General features: G+C 40.2%; 1 protein-coding gene across 2 annotated transcripts in view; it reads right to left on the bottom strand.

Moving 5' to 3' along the window:
- SNAP25 (synaptosome associated protein 25) overlaps positions 1 to 20707 on the bottom strand; it is an 83879-nt gene that overhangs the window by 14052 nt on the left and 49120 nt on the right. For both annotated transcript variants that reach the window (XM_019973061.2, XM_019973062.2), the window contains exons 2-4: positions 18394 to 18528; positions 16411 to 16452; positions 9510 to 9558 (exon numbers count right to left, since the gene is read on the bottom strand). In XM_019973061.2, coding sequence (XP_019828620.1) covers positions 9510 to 9558; positions 16411 to 16452; positions 18394 to 18465 — 163 coding nt within the window. In that variant the 5' untranslated portion in view covers positions 18466 to 18528. The remainder of the gene's footprint in view (positions 1 to 9509; positions 9559 to 16410; positions 16453 to 18393; positions 18529 to 20707) is intronic.

The raw sequence follows: 20707 nt of genomic DNA, 5'->3' as shown, positions 1-20707 counted from the left end.
TCCATGAAGTGATTTTTAAAACAGCTTTTATGACTTTTCAGCTTTTCAGGTAGCTCAGTGGCAAAGAATCTGCCTGCCATTGCAGGAGATGAGGGTTCTATCTATCTCTCGGTTGGGAAGATCCCTGGAGGAGGAAATGGCAACCCACTCCAGTATTCTTGCCTGAAAAATCCCATGGACAGAGGAGCCTGGTGGGCTATAGTACATGGGGTCACAAAGAGTCACACACGGCATAGCGACTGAGCACATAAGACCATTAAGGCAGCAGTGGGATGTCCTGGCCGGCTATTTACAAAACCTTCACACTTCAATTCCTCTTTTCAACTATATTTTCATGCATGCATGCCTATACCTCTGGGAAGAAAGACATGATTAGAATAAAACTGGTATAAAAAAACTTTCCTGTATAAAAGGGCATAAATAATTACTTAAAAACAATTTCACATTAAATTGTCATTCCAAACTGGAGAGACTGCTTGTCCATTTGGAAAATAAGAAGCTATTGTGTTGTCTTTTGTGGGGCTAAGGAACAGAATTCAGCTTATTAGGAATCTGCTGTCTCTGCTCTGCTTTTCAAGAGACAGGGGAAAACAGAATGTTTATCTAGTATGTGATAGCCACAGGAAATAACAGTGTAGTGCTGGCAAACTTTGCTGAATAAATATAGGTATAGTCATATCTTTAAGAAAATTCTTGAAGGGGCTAAAAAAATGGATGGCTGACAACTCTTTACATTCCAGAGAATTCAGTACTTTTCCAAACACTTCATTTCAGTTTCCTTAAGGAATGCAATAAATTAGTCTATAGATCAAAATAACTATCAAATGAGAGATTGGTTTGGGGAAGTGGAGCCCAGTATCTTCAAAACAAGAAGCACATTAAGAACAGACAGAATAGGGATGACAACCCCATTTGAGGAACTGCTAAGGGCTTCCTGGAGAGCTGATCTGAGGTGGGATTGAAGCACATATCTGGGTTCAGTTCAGTTCAGCCACTCAGTGGTGTCTGACTCTTTGTGACCCCATGGACTACAGTATGCCAGGCTTCCCTGTTCATCACCAGGTTCCGGAGCTTACTCAAACTTATGTCCATACATTCGGTGATGCCATCCAACCATCTCATCCTCTGTTGTCCCCTTTTCCTCCTGCCTTCAATCTTTCCCAGCATCAGGGTCTTTTCAAATGAGTCAGTTCTTTGCATCAGGTGGCCAAAGTACTGGAGTTTTAGCTTCAGCATCAGTCCTTCCAATGAATATTCAGGACTGATTTCCTTTAGGAGGGACTGGTTGGATCTCCTTGCAGTCCGAGGGACCCTTAAGAGTCTTCTCCAACACCACAGTTCAAAAGCATCAATTCTTCGGCGCTCAAATTTCGTTATAGTCCAACTTTCACATCCATACATGACTACTGGAAAAACCATAGCTTTGACTAGATGGACCTTTGTCAGCAAAGTAATGTCTCTGCTTTTTAATATGCTGTGTAGGTTGGTCATAGCTTTTCTTCCAAGAGAAAGCATCTTTTAATTTCATGGCTGCAGTCACCATCTGCAGTGATTTTGCAGCCTCCCAAAATAAAGTCTGTCACTGTTTCCATTCTTTCCCCATCTATTTGCCATGAAGTGATGGGATTGGATGCCATGATCTTCATTTTTTGAATGTTGAATTTTAAGCCAACTTTTGTACTCTCCTCTTTCAATTTAATCAAAAGGTTCTTTAGCTCTTCTTTGCTTTCTGCCATAAGGGTGGTGTCATCTGTGTATCTGAGGTTATTGATATTTCTCCAGGAAATTTTGATTCCAGGTTGTGCTTGATCCAGCCAGGCATTTTGCATGATGTACTCTGCATATAAGTTGAATAAGCAGGGTGACAATATACAGCCTTGATGTACTCCTTTCCTGATTTGGAACCAGTCTGTTGTTCCTGTCCAGTTTAACTGTTGCTTCTTGACCTGCATACAGATTTCTCAGAGGGAAGGTCAGGTGGTTCAGTATTCCCATCTCTTTCAGAATTTTCCACAGTTTGTTGTGATCCACACAGTCAAAGGCTTTGGCATAGTTAATAAAGCAGAAGTAGATGTTTTTCTGGAAGTCTTTTGCTTTTTTGATGGTTCAGCGGATGTTGGCCATCTGATCTCTAGTTCCTCTGCTTTTTCTAAATCCAGCTTGCACATCTGGAAGTTCATGGTTCACATACTGCTGAAGCCTGGCTTGGAGAATTTTGAGCATTACTTTGCTAGCGTGTGAGATGAGTGCAATTGTGCAGTAGTTTGAGCATTCTTTGGCACTGACTTTCTTTGGGATTTTGGAATGAAAGCTGACCTTGTCCAGTCCTGTGGCCACTGCTGAGTTTTCCAGATTTGCTGGCATATTGAGTGCAGTACTTTCACAGCATCATCTTTAGGATCTGAAATAGCTCAGCTGGAATTCCATTACCTCCACTAGCTTTGTTCCTAGTGATGGTTCCTAAGGCCCACTTGACTTCGCACTCCAGGATGTCTGGCTCAAGGTGAGTGATCACACCTTCGTGGTCATCTGGGTCATGAAGATCTTTTTTGTACAGTTCTTGTGTGTATTCTTGCCACCTCTTCTTAATTTCTTCTGCTTCTGTTAGGTCCCTACCATTTCTGTCCTTTACTGAGCCCATCTTTGCATGAAATGTTCCCTTTGTCTCTCTAATTTTCTTGAAGAGAGCTCTAGTCTTTCCCATTCTATTGTTTTCCTCTATTTCTTTGCATTGATCACTGAGGAAGGTCTTCTTATCTCTCCTTGCTACTCTTTGAAACTCTGCATTCAAATGGGTATATCTTTCCTTTTCTCGTTTGCCTTTTGCTTCTGTCCTTTTCTCAGCTATTTGTAAGGTCTCCTCACAGCCATTTTGCCTTTTTGAATTTCTTTTTCTATGGGGATGGTCTTGATCACTGCTTCTTGTACAATATCATGAACCTCTGTCCATGTTCCTCAGGCACTTTGTCTATCAGATCCAATCCCTTGAATCTATTTGTCACTTCCACTGTATAATTGTAAATGATTTGATTTAGGTCGTACCTGAATCTTCAATTTAAGTCTGAATTTGGCAATAAGGAGTTCATAATCTGAGCCACAGTCAGCTCCCAGTCTTGTTTTTGCTGACTGTATAGAGCTTCTCCATCTTTGGCTGCAAAGAATATAATCAATCTGATTTCGGTGTTGACCATCTGGTGATGTCCATGTGTAGTCTTCTCTTGTGTTGTTGGAAGAAGGTGTTCGCTATGACCAGTGCGTTCTCTTGGGAAAACTCTGTTAGCCTTTGCCCTGCTTTGTTTTGTACTCCAAGGTCAAATTTGCCTGTTACTCCAGCTATCTCTTGACTTCCTACTTTTGCACTCTAGGCACATATAATGAAAAGGACATCTTTTTGGGGTGTTAGCTCTAGAAGGTCTTGTAGGTCTTCATAGAACCATTCAACTTCAGTTTCTTCAGCATTACTGGTAGAGGCACAGACTTGGATTACTGTGATATTGAATGGTTTGCCTTGGAAATGAATAGAGATCATTTTGTCATTTTTGAGATTGCATTCAAGTACAGTATTTCAGACTCTTTTGTTGACCATGATGGCTACTCCATTTTTTCTAAGGTATCCTTGCCTGCAGTAGTAGATATAATCGTCATCTGAGTTAAATTCACCCATTCCAGTCCATTTTAGTTGGCTGATTCCTAGAATGTAGACGTTCACTCTTGCCATCTCCTGTTTGACCACTTTTAATTTCCCTTGATTCATGGACCTAACATTCCAGGTTCCTATGCAATATTGCTCTTTACAGCATTGGAATTTACTTCCATCACCAGTCCCATCCACAGTTGGTATTGCTTTTGCTTTGACTCCATCTCTTCATTCTTTCTGGAGTTATTTCTCCACTGTAGCGTATTAGGCACCTACCAACCTGGGGAGTTCATCTTTCAGTGTCCTATCTTTCTGCCTTTTCATACTGTTCACAGGGCTCTCAAGGCAGGACTATGGGGTGGTGTGCCACTCCCTCCCCCAGTGGACCACGTTTCATCAGACCTCTCCACCATGCTCCATCCGTCTTGGGTGGCCCCACTCGGCATGGCTCATTACCACCTGCAGGTGTCTGGGGGAAGATGAAAGTGGTTCCTGCAGTGAGATTTTGCCTCCTAGAATTATGAAAGTAAAGGTTTCTTTTGATGTGTTCACTGTGGGTGGCATTGATTGTAAAGAATGATTTGAAATACTTGTTTCTACATTGCTTCAAAAATCTGAAGCCTCTCAAGTTCATTTGAGTGATCTTGCCTGAATCTTAGTTGCTCTCATTGAACTTGTGAGAGACTAGTAGAGCATCCCTCCTCTGGGGGCGCTCCACCTCCACCAGCCTTCTGGCTTGCTCTGGAGCTCCACATTCTCCCCACTGGTCAGGACAAGGTTCCTGAAAGTCTGCTCTTATCAGAGAGGAACTGAAATGGCCCAGCAGAGTGCTTGAAACCAAGAGGACTGTGGGCAGGTAGGCCCATATTCCCCTATCTGGGTGGAGAGGGCAAATATGCTGGGCTCGACCAATAAGCTGACACATGCACAGGTTATGGCATGCGGACATACATTCAGGTGTTTGCCCTTCCTAAGTAATTTCTCAAGTTAGTATTTTCAGTAAAATATAGGAGCCCCACTCACTGTGTCTCCAAGGATTAGAAAATAACATAAATAAAAGCAAATTGGTACACAAGTGTTAGATTTCTGAACTAGAGAATCCAAATGAAAACATACAAACAGGCAGAGTCAAATCCCTATTTCTGAGAGTGGGCTTCTGCCATGGGTTGCAGCTTGTACAGCAAAGATCATAACAAAGTAGAATTCTGGAGCTCTTTCAGAACAGTTGATTCTGAAAACTATTTTATATTTACCAATATTGGCTGAATGTATCATTATACACAATGTAAGTCAAATCCTGAAAAAACATCATGGAACAATTTTGTCACAGATATTCTAATGATAACATTCTTTCCTTTTTCTTGTCCCCTCTTAGAATGTGAATGTTATGAAGTCAGGGACTTTTGTCTGTTTTCTTCAGTGCCATGGCACATAGTAGGTACCCCAAATAATAACAATCTTTAGAGCGTAATCGAGTTATGTTTGTGAATATGTTTGGATTATAGGGACTTCACAGCACTTCAATGATTTCTGTGAAGATATTTCTCAGGAAATGCTTGAAAGCAATCAATATCCTCATTCCATTCTGACATGGACAACAACATCTGAGAGACTGATGCAATGCAGTATTCAGGCTTGACTGCTCCTTACTTCCCTAAACTTACTTTCTGACTGTTCTCTGTTTACTCTTGGAGACTGGGAGGGAAATAACGTTTTGGACTGGGGAGGTGTTCCAGTACATCATACTATATGTTGGGGCAAGAAATTGTTCTTTCTTATTTCTGCCATGATATTTGGATGACTGGTTATTTGTGATGGACCCACCAATGGCAGTATGCTTAGGGATCTAAGTTTAGATATCATTTCTACTAATAGCTCAGTTGGTAATGAATCCACCTGCAATGCAGGAGACCCTGGTTTGATTCCTGGGTTGGGAAGACCTGCTGGAGAAGGGATAGACTACCCATTGCAGTATTCTTGGGCTTCCCTTGTGGCTCACCTGGTGAAGGATCCACCTGCAATGAGGTAGACCTAGGTTCCATCCCTGGGTTGGGAAGATCCCCTGGGGAGGGAAAGGCTATCCACTCCAGTATTCTGGCCTGGAGAACTCCATGGACTGTATAGTCCATGGGGTCACAAAGAATCAGACATGACTGAGTGACTTTTACTTTCTATTAATATTACTTAAGTAAAGCAGCATGGGGCCATTAGAATCCTCAATCTAATAAGAAAAAAATAAGAAGAATAGCAAGACCCAATGTATAAGCCTTCATGAGTGTATCCAGTTACACATGCTGAGTATATGATTTTAATTTTCCTGTGCACTGATGAACATACGGTAATTAATTTAAATAAATTTAAATAGTCACTTGACTAGTGGCTACCATATAGGACAATAGCAGCTTTAGTCATTCATAAGAGAGATTGGTGAGGGGACTTTAACAAGAGGGATGTTTTCACAAGTGCTCTCTTGTAGGGCCATGAACCATTTAGAAATGTTGGCAGACCCTCTGGATGATGGTTTACTGTGCCTTTACTCTGCCAGGCAGTGGCCAAAGATTTCACTGTCTAGTTTGGAGTTTTTCCCATTGGATTTTCCCAAGAGCCACATTTTCAGCATCTAAACAAACATATAACCCAGTAAAAACCAACAAAGGGGACAAGAGATATGGAAGTGAAAGTTTAAATCATCCCACATTAGAGGTAAGGGTATATTGGGGGATTTCTTTCGTAGAACAGAAAAATCCCAGGATGCAGTACATTTCCAGGGCCAGCTGTCATGCTCAGTGTTCCATGGCCTCCTGATACCTGAGTATAAAACAAGAATCCCATAAGGAATTTCTGAGTTCAAGCATTTAGCAGGGCAACCTGGAATGGCTCTTTAGGAGGATGATTGTTTCTTGAGACTTCTGTGCAGCTGAAGGGTAGAAGCAGTCAATACTTTCGGTGTTCAGGCGAAGATAAAATTAGTAGAGCATAAATTGGAGAGAAATTTTAAAGCAGTTACTGATCTAAACAACTAAACACAGCATATACAGCATTCAAATGCATTTACAATGGCAGAGAAGATAGTTGTTGACTCATTTAAAAAGATCCTAATCTCTTCTTACAGTATAAATGGAACATATACCACTTAAGATCAGGCAGAAGCCACCTACTTTTGAAGGTTTACAGTTGTGTGTTTCTCTTCAATATCAATTATCCATCATGCATCTGGTAAAACCCACGTTATCCTAGGAAATATGTTCAGCCGAGAATGTAGCTGTGTGGCCATAACTGAAACGTCTTAGCTGAGAACATGAACTGTCTTGCAGGGAATATCTGCACTCTTGGTTTGTTTCTCTGAGAATAATATAAAGATATTCTTGGGACTCACTTATGTTTAAGAATAATTTATTTTTGCATTTGTTTGGAGATTTTGGCAAATTTTGTCTCGATTTTCTTCATCAAAGTACAATGTAATTTGCAACTCAATATCTTACTTTTTTTTAACTTCAGATTTTATGTATTATTTTTCATGTCTTTACGTCAAAGCTTTATAGTTAGGGGTAAAATGGCATTATCCTTTTTTTCTATTGCAATGCTTCTTTTCTAGCCCTTTCATATGCAAATCATTAACTAAAGAGAGTTAATAAGGTAGAACTCTATATTTCTTTTTGAGTGTATATGTATCAATTTAGCACTGGAAATGAAGTACCACTCTTCTATATGGGCACATGTTGCCTAATTAAATACAGTTTTTAAAAAACGCAATGACAGTGCATCCTGAATTTCAAAGTCTGGGACGTTGTTATACAGATCAAGTCAGCAAGTCTTAAAATTTATAGCAAATTCATTTGAGGAATTCTGAAGACTGCTATAGTTATTGTAATCCCTTCAAAATACAACTCTACTAGACTTAATTATTTTTGTATTAATTTTGCAATTTATATTTTTTTAAATGAGAGGGCAAGTGTTGGGATTGATGTTCATTGTTTTTTTTAAAAGAACTTTTCTCTCGATTTTAAAAAACTGGTTAGTTAGTGTATGTTTATTGAAAAATTTTAATACAAATAAATAATATAGAAACAAATGTCTTTACTGACAGCCATGAGGGTATACTCAGATCTCCTTCCAAGAGGGCCTCTTTAGTTAGTTGACACCTCCAGCTGTCGCACGTCTATGATCTCCCATATTTACATGGAGGCCACGCCCACTCTGGGATGCTCCTAGCCAATGACTGAGAGTGACTTACTAGCCTGGAGGCAATCCTGCCCAGCATGGTGTTGCCCCGCTGGGTAGTCTTTGCTCCTGGGCTGCACATCAGTCTGGCTGAGACTTTCTCAGAGCAGCATTGCAGTATGAGATTCCTACCCAAGCCTCCATCCACCCTCTCCCCTCTCAAAAGTGTCAGGCCCACATCACAAAAGACTCTCCCTGCCTACTCCTGCTTGTCTCCTCTTCACCAATGTATTTCTAATTGATTCCTAGCAGTTGTTTCTCAGAGGACCCCTAAGAGTAGTTCAGTCCCTCGCAGTCCCTGCCCCAACTCCTCAGAGGTCAGTAAATAAAGATTTATATTATATATTGCAATGGTTGCAGACACTTTATGCAGAATTTCTTTTATGGCCATACCATAATTAATGTGGTTGGCCTCTTCATTGCCGGACACTTAGGTTGTATCCAGTTTTGCAGTATTATAGGTAAGGCATGTATATTTTTCTTCACAGATTTGTCAGTGAATATCTGCAGCATCTAATTCTAGGAGTGAAATATCTTGGTTGAAAGATGGGCACACATCAAAATGTGTGTATATTATCAAATTACTCTTAAATGTTTGTATCAATCAACAATGCCCACATGTAGATTGAGGGTTTCTGTTTTCCTGGCATATTCACAGTATTGATTATTATCAGTTAAAAAAAGTCGTGCCGTCGGCTAAAGAGTGGCATCTTATTACTGTCGTTGGGTAAAGCATAGTTTCATTAGTCTACATGTAAGCTGATGATTTACATATTAAGGCAATTTTCCTCTCAATTTGAGATTTATTCCTGGAGTTTGTTTATGATGTTCCATGTTTTAAATAAATGTTACCTTTTTATCTTTGACATTTAAAAATTTCTCATGATTGCTGAGAATTTTCTAATGCTGACATTAAATACAAATAAAGAGAAAATATTTCTGCCAAATCTGTTTGTTATGATAAGAATTTAGAATGGAATCAGGCAACTAACTTCTAGCTAGAATTAAAGCATCACTGAATGACTAGACAAATAAGTCAAAGGGAAATATGTTAGTACTCCCTTCTAGATTCCACCGTAAACTATAAAGATGCTATACTAAATAGCTGGTACTCTGATTTTCACTGCCTCTATTTTTATAATTAAATGAAAAAGTTAAAATATTTTAAGTGGTTCAATTTTCCATTTTCCAATGATTTCCCTCAGTTTATGGCCTGTTAAAAAAGCTTCTAGTTATTTAAGGAACTCTCATAATGACTTATAAATCAAAACGGCCAGTCTCATTCTATCTAGGAATTATTAGAAGAACACCAAATTTATGGGAAAGATTGGGGCTAAGGGGGAGAATCCCCAAACTGTCCAAAATATTATCATTTAAAAAATCCAAACAAATGACTTTTGCCTTCAAAATTCTTTTACCCCAACACATATAACAGAGAGTGTAGTACCATTTATTCAACCATGAAGACATTTCTATACATATACCAATTTCTTTAAAAGAAAAAGGAACAAAAAAGTAAGATGAAAACTAGAACTCTTACACTTCTATATGTGCGTAACACATGCAATGACCACCTGTGGGTGCACAAATCATTTTTAAATGCATTTTATTCAGAGGAGGAATTGTTCTTACTGAAGAAATCTGAACTTACCTCCTTGTTCATCCAACATAACCAAAGTCCTGATACCAGCATCTTTACTCTACATTCCAATAATGTAGCAAAGTGGAAAAAGAGTTAGAGAGAGAGAAAAGAGAGAAAGAGAAATCAGTAAGGGGACAATTAGCCCTAGAAATGGAAAATGCAGAAGGATCAAAGGAAAAAGAGGAAGGAAATATGGTGAAGAATATTAGGGGCTGGGGAGGGACTCAGAGGGGCGGGTCATTTATGGACCTGATCATTCAGTGATTCTCAGATAGAAGAGGGCGATACAGCTCAGTCTCCAAGGGGTAGAACTGGGGTTGGGGCTTGACATGGACTTGGAATATACACATATAATATCATACTGTAATTCTATATCTGGAAAATAAAAATGCCTATCATTTTGGTAACACCAACCACAGAAAGAAAATCTTTCAAAATCTTTGAGACTAAAACTTCTCTGGCTTGATATATCAGAAAGTTTCCATCAGTGAATTGGGGAAGGGTGGTCCACTGGGACGATGTGTGTGGAATCTTGTGTGGGAGGTGGGGTGAGATTTTTAGGGTTATCAAAAGAGATGACTGCATCACAAAGGTTGAGAAATACCGCTCAAAAGGAAATTCAATCTTCTATTTATTTTTCTCTATGGAGAGGTTTTCTGCAAGATTTAGAAAAGGGATTGAAAGATGAAGATAAGGGCTTTTGCTAATGAAATCTAAAATTCTGCACAACAATATAGTGTGAGAAAATAATTCATCCACAAGTTTTACTGCAGATTTTCAGGTCAGGAGAAGTCTATAAAAGGCACCCACACCTCACTCCTTATGATCTCAATATGTCCAACAGCCCTGAACTATTTGGTGGAGGGAAGTGGGAGTTGGTGATGGGTGGGAAAAGGAGCAGAGATATTTGTATTGCTCATACTTAGGAATCATCATTCCCAGGAATCCTAACTAGTTAAGTAAAGACCTTCCATTTCATAGGGTGACTGTTGATAGGTATTAAATGGTACTGCTTAAAGTTTGGATTAATTGGTTTTTCAAGGAACACTCATGGCAGCCCTGAGAATAAATTCTAAAATAACACATCTCTCATGGCTCCTTTTATTTTCTACTGGCTTACAGTAAACTAGGAGAGAGAGAGAGATGTTACTGGAGGTCAACAGAAGGTTTGGGTTGTTGTTGTTTGAACAGTTCTTCAATGATTCAATTCCAATAGGGCTTCAAAAAATTTAAACAATGAAAATTATTTCTGTGAGCTTTTATAAACTCACTGTTTCAGAAAATGTGTGCAGTTAACTTTCCCAGACAGAAAAGTATTTTGCTTTAAAAAAAAAAAAAAAATTGAATGAAAGATTCTTTAAAGTGCTGTATAATTTTCACAAGGTTCACATGCCTGATTTCATATATCTCATAATAGCCCCTTTCCCCCATCCCTATATGGCCCCTTCCTTTTTCTCACTGGCAACCACTAGTTTGTTCTCTATATCTGTGAGTCTGCTTCTTTTTTGTTCTAGTCACTAGTCTTTTGTGTTTTTTAGATCCCACATAAAAGTGATATACAGTATTTGTCTTTCTCTGTCTTATTTCACTTAGCATAATACCCTCCAAGTCCATCCATGTTGATGCAAATGGCAAAATGTCATTCTTTTTTATGACGAATAGTATTCCATTGTGTATATATACACCATAGCTTCTTTATCCATTTATCTGTTGAGGGACACTTACGTCATTTCCATACCTTGGCAACTGTAAATAATGCTGCTATGAACACTGGGGTGCATGTATCTTTCTGAACTAGTGTTTGAACACATTTTGATAAACTTTAGCTGCCAATTCAGGATATAGTTTTGAAAGTGATGGCTCAGCGTGACTTCAAGAGTCATTGACAGCACAGATTCTGAAGCCAGGCTCTGCCCTGGAATCCTGGTGATTTTCTTTCCTGGCTATGGGTCCTTGGCCAAGGGTCTTAAGTGTTCTGGGCCTCAGTTCCCTCATTTGTAATACCGTGATCATAATAGTTCATATCTCACTGAGTTGTTACTTGAGTTCAAGTTGTTACTTGAAGTCACTGTTCTAGCGCAGTGCTAGAACAGTGCCTGGCCTACAGTTAGCATTACAATCGGGTTACTAAAATAAACACCTTCACAAACTGCATCTATAGCAGGATATCTGGGCAAACTAAAATATCATTACCAACTACCGTAAGAAGCTTCTAGATCACTGCTTCTCAAACTTTGATGTGCATGTGAATCCCCTGCATAGGAAACATCTTGTTAAAATATAGATCCTAATTCAGTACGACTGCGATAGAGCCAAAGATTTTGCATCTTGAACAAGATCATCAGTGCTGGCTGGTGCAAGGATGTATACTAGCAGCAAGATTCTAGACCCCAGAAGCTACTTCAAAACGTTGTTCTTCAATGTGTTATAAATGGAAATTCATCTACACTAGCCTGAACTTTAACAGGGGTTTTCCTTGTAACTCAGATGGTAAAGAATCTGCCTGCAGTGCAGGAGACCTGGGTTCAGTTCCTGGGTTGGGAAGATCCCTTGGAGAAGGAAATGGCAACCCATTCCAGTTCTCTTGGCTGGAGAATCCCATGGACAGAGGAGCCTCATGGGCTACTTTAATTTCTATGCCCCTTTTCTGAAAATTTTAGCCATTGCGTATGAGAAGAAATTTTAAGAAGCAGATGGCTCGTTCAGACATACAGATGTGATAATGCAAGTTCTGGTGAGGACAGAGTCATCTTAGGGAGTATCTTCTTTTGTGAGGACTCAACTCAAGGTCATGTATGAGATCTCTGTTCCATTCTATTGGGGACAGAGGATGGGCAACAGATGAATGATTTCAGTTTAGTCAACCCAGCTCTCAGCTGTTGACCCTTTTTGCTCTACTCATTTATTTTATATGAAGCCCTGCAAGTATAATTTCCTCTTTGTTCAATTTGGCGCTCAATATTTCACTGTTGGAATGATTCACTGAACAATCCAGATATGCCTCAATTTGGGAGAACAGAAGCAGTGAGCACAGATCAGAAAGTCAGGAATACTGGATCGTGTTAGCTCAGCCAGCAACTGAGATTGAGGAATAGTCACTTGACCTTTCTAGATGCTTCCCCATGTTTTTCTTTAAAAAAAAATTAACTTATTTTAATTGGAGGGTAATTACTTTATTGTGGTGGTTTTTGCCATGCATCGACATGAGTCAGCCACCGGTGCACATGTGTCTCTGCATCCTGAAGTTCCCTCCTACCTCCCTCCCCATCCCATCCCTCTGGGTTGTCCCAGAGCACGGGCTTTGAGTGCCCTGCTTCATGCATCGAACTTGCACTGGTCTAGATGCTTCCCCATGTTTCAGACAAAGACAGAGATGCTAAATAAAACTGGGAAGTCCCTAGGTTGGTTTATTCACTAAATGGTTATTAAGCTTCTACTCTTCCCCTGGAACTAAGGTAAGGGCCAGACAAATACATGGCTGAGAAGACGAGTGTTATGTTTTAATAGCAAGGAGGGAGAGGAGGTGGTTCTATATTTGTCTTAGTTCAATTCTTGGTTCCTGTTTGAGATTCCTGGGAAACCTGTCTACCTAATAACAGGGGGAATTGGAGATGTCAGGGACTTTTTTTTTCATTTCTTTTTATTTACCTTTTATTTCTCTGTCTTATTTTTTTTCTTGCTGATGAACTAAGACAATGTTTATAGAACATTTTAAAGTCTTTATTTTGTCATCCTGAAATGCTTTCTCCAAAGTCCAATACACCTGAGCTAAAACTAGGCCAGTCCGGGTACTCTCTCAACTGCTAGAGTTCCAAAACACCCTCCCGTCTGTCTACCTGAAAACAATTGTGCAGCCTGATCTCCCCTTTGGTAGAAAATATGGCATAATAAAGACATAGCTTTAGAATACTTACTTTCTTCTTGTGGCCAATATGTTTCAAAAGATAAGTTGGAATGAAAAGATGCTAAAACACCCATCAACATTGGGGAGCCCTCAGTAACCACCATGGCATGAAGCTCTTTGTGGGGCTTTAGGATCAGGCTGCCCTACAGCAGCTTGGCTTTTCCTGGTTTAGCTTCATGGCCCAAGGCATTAACGTGTAGACACCGTTTCCTGCAGTTCGTATTATGACTCTTCCTTTAGAAATCACTGTCCTCTCCTTTGTGCTCCTAAGAGGGGGAGTCTTGACTTTGGAGAACTATTTTCGTAAGTTTTCCTGCATGATATCCATTTTTATCTTCCACCCCCAGAATCAGGCATTCCGTAAATACTTGTTGAAATGCATCCATCAAAACAGCCAGTTCCCAACTCTCCCTAAAAACCAAGTGCTATGTGATTTCCAATCTTTTTAAGTGTATATGGTATTCAGCTTTTCTGAACTTTCTCCACTGACCGTGTGACTTTACATTGTCCTTGATAGGCTCACGGTAGCTTCTACTAAAAATTAAGCCTCCATGCTTCCACTCTGTTATACCCTGCAGTCCACGAGGGATGGCACAAAGTCCTATATTGCACTGAAAGTGGAACTGTTTACCTTAGGGAGACTTCACAAGCTGAGTAACCTTTCCTGTCTTTAAGACTGAATTTCAGTAAGCATTCAGCTCAATTCAAATTATACGGCACTGATGTACTTTGGGATCATGGGCAAGATCCTAGTACTTCAATGCTCGAATTTTCCTAATGATTTCTGCCCTTGATGAATATTTAATGCCGATTCTCTTTAAAGAGAATTTCCTTCTTGATTCAAAAGCAGAATATCATCTGACTAGTCAATGCCCTAGACATAAGAGGCATCCGACCATCAATATAAAATAACCCAGGAGGATATAAGAGCAATCAATCTAGTCTCATTATGCCTTGCTCATAACTTCCTAAGGATCGAAAGTCTAATAGCCTCCTCTCTCTCATTAGAGGTAGGAAACAGCATCCATATGCTTCATCCCCTGATCTAAGATGCAACTTTATGCTTGGCAGAAGCACTTAGGAGAAACAAAAATGTATGATTTGAGAATCCTACTTCAATCAATAGAGCTTTTGAGATGTTTTCCTCCAGAATAAATGAGAGAATTAGAGCAGATGCTTCTTTTCCAAGACTGGCCAACACTGCCTGCAATTTAAGAAGACACACAAAAGAGAAGTGTGCACAGCCCAAAGGCTCAGGGTGGGGAGGGGCGGGGGGAAAGGTGCGTTGGATACGTTTCTCTGTCACTTGTCATGTTCTAGGCAGTGTTTCAACATTGCACAGGAGGGCAAACTGGTGATAGTTTCTGTAGATTAGAAATTTGCTTCACACGTGCATACACACAAGTTAAATATGAGCTTGGAGGCCACAGTTGAAGGTCATACAGATGTATCATTATATATCAAGATAATGACATCAGCTGACTTCCAAGCTCCCTGCCTTCCAGTCACCGTGATAGCTCATGTGGGGATGTTACTCAGATTTATTCCTTTCACTTGTTCTCATGACAGGTTGAGGGGCAACACGTTTATTCGGAAAGCCCTGCCAGCACTCTTAGATTTAGTATATCTGTGCTTCCTTCTTGGTCCTCAAGTATTTCCGCATGAATGGTGTCCCCAGGATGGAGCAAAGAAAACATTTCTCTTCATTAAGAGAGCGAAGGTTGCCTCCTCGTGTGCCTGCCCAGGGCCCCTGGCTGGCCTGCCTTCCTGTGAGACCAATTTCTGTTACACTGCAGGCTCACACTATCATTTTTTCATGACAACAGATTTCGTTTAGCAGCCCACCCCCACCCTCCTGGGGGTCCTCCAAGTTCTTGGTTGTCACCTTCTCCTCCCCTTCCTGTGACAAGTCACGTTTAGCTTTGTTTCATTCTTAGCTGAGAAGCTGAAGCTGCAGAAATAAGGGAAAATGATGGCTTCTATAGTGTGAGAGATGGCTGCCCTTTCCTTTCGCCTTATAAAATTTATCTTTTCCTCCTTTCATGTCATTGCAGAAGCAATTAACAGAAGCATGAGGCCAGTAGGCTCATTTAATCATTCTGCTAGAAAACCCCCAAGATCTCTGAAGATGATAACCACACATGAATTCATACGTTGATAAGCATTTTCAAAGCATAGCTAAAACAGCATCTCACTGAATAAAAAAGATTAGACTTGTTTTATTCAGTTAAGATAAATATAGCTCATCCCATTCTTTTTCCACTTCATCTCTCCCAGTGGACAAGTTCAATTAATCTATTTATTCTTCCTGGTTGACTGCTGCTCTCCCAAATTGGAATAAGTGGAGTTTATTGCAAATGCCCTTTTGATTCCATTATTGCTATCTGCCCTATTTTACCCATTTAAAAATAGTCAAGGATTCATTAACCATGCCTTGCAAATGAATGTTCAGTCCAGAGTCAGGAATGAAAAAAGAGCTATATTCACATGACTAGACTTAATGCTTCCTTTTATTAAGGAATTTTCCTATTATTTCACAAATTTTAGTTCCTGACTCTAAATCTAACAATTTTTAAAAATATGATGCCTCTATGGAGACATATTTTTAAAAGTCATACATGTGACTAAAGTCAGAACAGAAAGCCAAGATTAGATGCAATTTAGAGGCATCCAAATCAGTACAAATGAGGATTTTTATGTGGACAATTCTTTTGTATATTAAAAAAACATCACTCTGATACATTGTTAAGATTTCTTGGGAGCATTTATTTACTTGGAAATACCATTTTCCTCTGCTTTCCAGACTTAGCTTGGGCTGGAGGGAGAGTGAATACTTTGATGTCTACTTGGCAGCTTAAATACAGCATCTCCTTCCTTATGTGGCTTTCTGGTACCTACGTTCACACTGAAATCAAAGGGACGGTGGCCAAGGGAAAGACAAAGGGCCTAGGCAAAGAATACGTCAGCCAAAGGGAATGTTCATCTTAAAATATGGTCACTCCTTACCTCTTCAACCAGTTGAAGCATACGACGGGTGCTTTCCAGAGACTGAGACAAAAAAACATAAATATTATGAGTGCAGGATCCAGAGGTCGAGGAAAATCAGAAAACTTTCTTCACTTGGGAAACACATAGGGCCATTATCACATGTTCTTTGAAGTTTGTAACAGAAACACAATTTCAATCTCTTTCCTATCAGGCTTTCTACATAATAAGATTCCTTAAAGCAATTACATTAAAGCTGATTGTCATAAAATCAGAACCATATGAAGCTGATCTTGATATCAAAGACAAAGTAATCCGGAAAAGATAATTCTGCATGTGGAGGAGTCATGAAAAATTATCTCAAATACGCAGAGGACTAATTTTGTCCCTCTGGATGAAGAATATTGAATTTTAAAGACATTGTTTTTCATGAATTGAGATGAATCTAACATCAAGTTTCTTATAAAGCTCCTAGAAACACAATTGGAAGTTCTTATCAGTACAAATTAAGTTGTTGCCCTAGGGTGGAAAAAAAAATCAAGCGTGTTTGAAATGACTAGCCTACAGGAGACAGCTATAATTATCTCGGTTCTAAGATAAGAAAAAATGAATTCAGCACTGGTCCCTTGGGCATAGTGTGGTCACTTTTTTCTCAGTTCTTTTGAAATTATTAGAATTCAGCAACGAGTGTGATTTCTCAAAAGCTGTGCTTTTAAGTGACAAACTTATTTGGGACAAGAGTTTTTAGGAACATGAAGCATGTTCACTTTCTGGGAAGAACGGTCAGCAGGCTGCTTTTTGAAATAGAAGAGCTGTAAGCAGTGGTGTGCTGGTAAATGCCTAACAATAGGCTCACCAGAAAAAAAAAAAGTGTGTTATTTTAATGATATAAAGGATGGATATAAATGATATAAAGGATGCTATTTATATAATAGCATAAAACTTACTACTACTAATAAAATACATAATACTCTTTATTGCAAATTCCATATAGCCAATGGATTTTCACAGAAAACTTTGTTTATTTTGCTGAACTATTGTGTCCACAGCTAAGCATGAAGACAACAAGTGCAGCTCTGGTATGAACACTGGTTGATATTTTCTTTTTTTTTGGTTGATATTTTCATTTACATTAATGAATAAAAGCAAAGTGAAGAAAGACGTATGTTACAATTCTATTCATTTGTCAATGATGCAAGTGGCTTCTCTGTTGAAGACAATCATAGTTTTCAAATACTGGAAGATTTGCTCAGTTGTTTGTGTGTGTGTGTGTGTGTGTGTGTGTGTGTTTTATAGTGTAATGGCTGTGGATGTTCATCCTTCAAAATTTAATCTGTTATTAATATTTTTCCACTTTCTTAAGTCTAGAGGATCAACAAAACAATAGGTCAAGTCCTGATTTGTAGTGTTTGCAGATTCCATGGTCTAAATATTTTTTCCCTCTCTGATTTCTAAGTGCACCGTGGTGTCACTAAAGGTGAACTTGGGAAGGTTCATCGGTCACATGCTGGTAGATTATATCCTCACACTACAGATACTGCACATGCCAAGAACTTTGAAAGCATAGATTGTAGTAAAATCATTAGGATGTGATGAGATTTAAGCATTTATTACCTTTGATTTTAATAGAATCTATTTCATTTCAGTTTATATAATTCAATTTTAATACCAGCTTGCAAAGTTCTGGACAATGTAACAACCAGCTTTCAGAAGTGAGCCATTTCCTGCACACCACTGGCTGTAAGACATCCAGAGACATTGCTTTTCTCAAAGCATCGTGACTTAGAGAAGATTTTCACAAGTTGGGAGTTTGGGCTCAGTCACTGATCTGCATGTAAGTTTTATAACCAACCCATTCCTGTCTGCAGAGGCCTTAGGTATATAGGAAATCAATGCTGCTTCTTCTGAAACACGAGAAGAAGCTCTTTCCCCACCTCAGCCTGACTAAAATAGACTACGTGGCTGCCCATCTCTTGCTTGCTTCCCGGGGCTGGGTTCTATCACCTCATCGGCCAGCTGGTCAGCTCTCCGCTGCATCTCCTCCAGCTCATTGCGCATGTCCGCGTCCTCAGCCATGGTAGCGGTGTGGGCGGGCGTGGCGCCTGGGTCGGGGCGTCAGGGACGGGTTGGCCACGGAGCCTGGAAAGAAAAAGGTTTGACCATATGAGTGTTTCTATGTATACACGCTGTTGTGCCCAACTAGCGGAAGCTCTAAATGGTCCACGCTCTCTGTCTCCATGCCTCAGCAATCTTCTGAGTTGGAAGCGGTGCTCAGAGAGGAGGGCACCGGATTAAGCTGCTTCTCCAAAAGCCACGTGAGTGCCTCTCTGCCTACTTTACAGTGGAGCTAGATACCCGTCTACTCATGAAGCATTCTTAAAGATACACACCACCCACGTTTGGAATGGAAGAATGTGGCTCCGGGTTAGAATTCATTTAACCTTGCACTTATTTTTATTTTATTCTTATCAGCTTTAGTGAGGCATAATTGGCATACAATAAATCCCACATCTTTGAAGTACACAATTTGAGACATCTTGAAACATACTCCCAAGGAAACCATGATCCAATTAAGAAAATAAACATATCCATCACCCCCAGAAGTTTCCTCTCAGGCCTTTTGTAATCCTACCCACCCACTCACTCCATTACACTGTACCCTGCGTCCCCCACCTTCCTCACGGTGACAAGACAATGGTTTATCTGCCTTCTGTCACTATAAATTAGTTTGCATTTCCTAGAATTTTATACAAATGGAATAATACAGCATGGACTTCTGAGATATTCTATTGTATTCAGAAGCAAAAGACAGAAAATCTATAGTGTCTTTCAGTTATTATCACAGATTGTCTAGAGGGCTGATGTGGGGGTGCATAGGAATTTTTCCAAAGAAGAATGGGTCATTGGTGGTGAAACGTGACCTGTGCATTTTTCTGGTTATGCTCTTGAAATCCTGTGTTGTGCAAATTACAGATAACCAGAGTGCTCCCTCCAAAGCCAATCGGCCCCTTGCTTCCCCTCCCCGCTTCCTCCTCCATATTAGTCACCAGAGTAAGTTCTTATGATGTAGAGCTGTAAATGCTTTGCGTTTTAGCGTAAGTCTCCATTTTAGAAATTAGGGATCTAGGAAACAGAAATTGGAAGCAATTTTTATACCAAACCACTCTTGAACCTTGAGATGAGCAGAAACAAAATTCCTGTGATCCTCTGTGGCTGGGGTCTGCTCTCCAGGATAAAGTGGTGACCTAGTGGAAACACTGAGTACATCGTAGGTTGTAGCTGTGATATCAGAAAGGCCGAGGTGGACTGTTGATTCTGGCACTCAGCTGCTGGGTAACTCTGGGCAAGTTTATCAATGTCTCTGAGCCCAGCTTTCTCAACCGGGCAAATAATACCAGTCTCTTTGGCTACTGGGGAGGGGCATATATTATAGGAAGTTCTGATCAACCTCATTTGTAAGGATGTGGGAGCTTAGTCATCAGAAAGGCTTGCACCTTCACGATAAACCTGTAGCCTTTGCCAAAAGTAGAACCAGTCTAGTGTTTCTTAATTAGCTTTCCTTTGCTGATGGCTGGGCAGGAGGCACGTTGCACGCAGTGCTGAGCAGCCATGGAAGCCTGAAACCTGGGGAACCAGCACAGGGCCTGAGTCTCCAGTCTCCAAGCAGCACCTCTCAAAGGATTTCCACGTGGAGACAAACAAGAGCACCTTCTCCCCTGTTCTCATCTTTGTATTTCTGCTGCATTGGTGGAGGTAGAAAGAAACCTAACTTTCCTTTAAATAGACCAGTTTGTTAGAAGGCAGAGGTCCGTGTGCTTTCAGATCTGTAGCATCACACACACGCGCGTGTGCGTCTCATGTGTTTCCTTGGCAATCTCCTCTTAAAGTTGCTATTCTCAGCACTTGAAGAACAGCTGCAGGGACCACTAAGCTCAAGCTCATGGTCACCTATAGGGACCTGGCGAACGGGCACTTGGCACAGTGGCAGCAAAACCGTGTGATAGACACCTTTTTATTTTTTTAATCACTTTCACGATCCCCATTCCCTGGTGCTCCCAGCTCTTGTCTTGCTCTAAAGAGTGGGGGTATGTCTGTGATTGGGGGGTTGGTGATGCATCTGAGAGATCTCAGGTGCATAGTATTTCAAAGCTGAGACAGCAGTGTCCACTCTCCTGGTAAGAATAGGGGGAACGAAAGCATGGAATGAACCTCCAGATCTTCTGTTGGGACATTTATTGTTGGTATTTGATAAATCACCCCCACACCCCCCAAACCCACGCATATTAGATTCTAAGAGGCAGCACCAGAAGAAGCATAA

This window comes from Bos indicus, chromosome 13 (genome assembly GCF_029378745.1).
Source record: "Bos indicus isolate NIAB-ARS_2022 breed Sahiwal x Tharparkar chromosome 13, NIAB-ARS_B.indTharparkar_mat_pri_1.0, whole genome shotgun sequence".
NCBI lineage: Eukaryota > Metazoa > Chordata > Mammalia > Artiodactyla > Bovidae > Bos > Bos indicus.
This window is presented reverse-complemented; position numbering and strand designations above follow the sequence as displayed.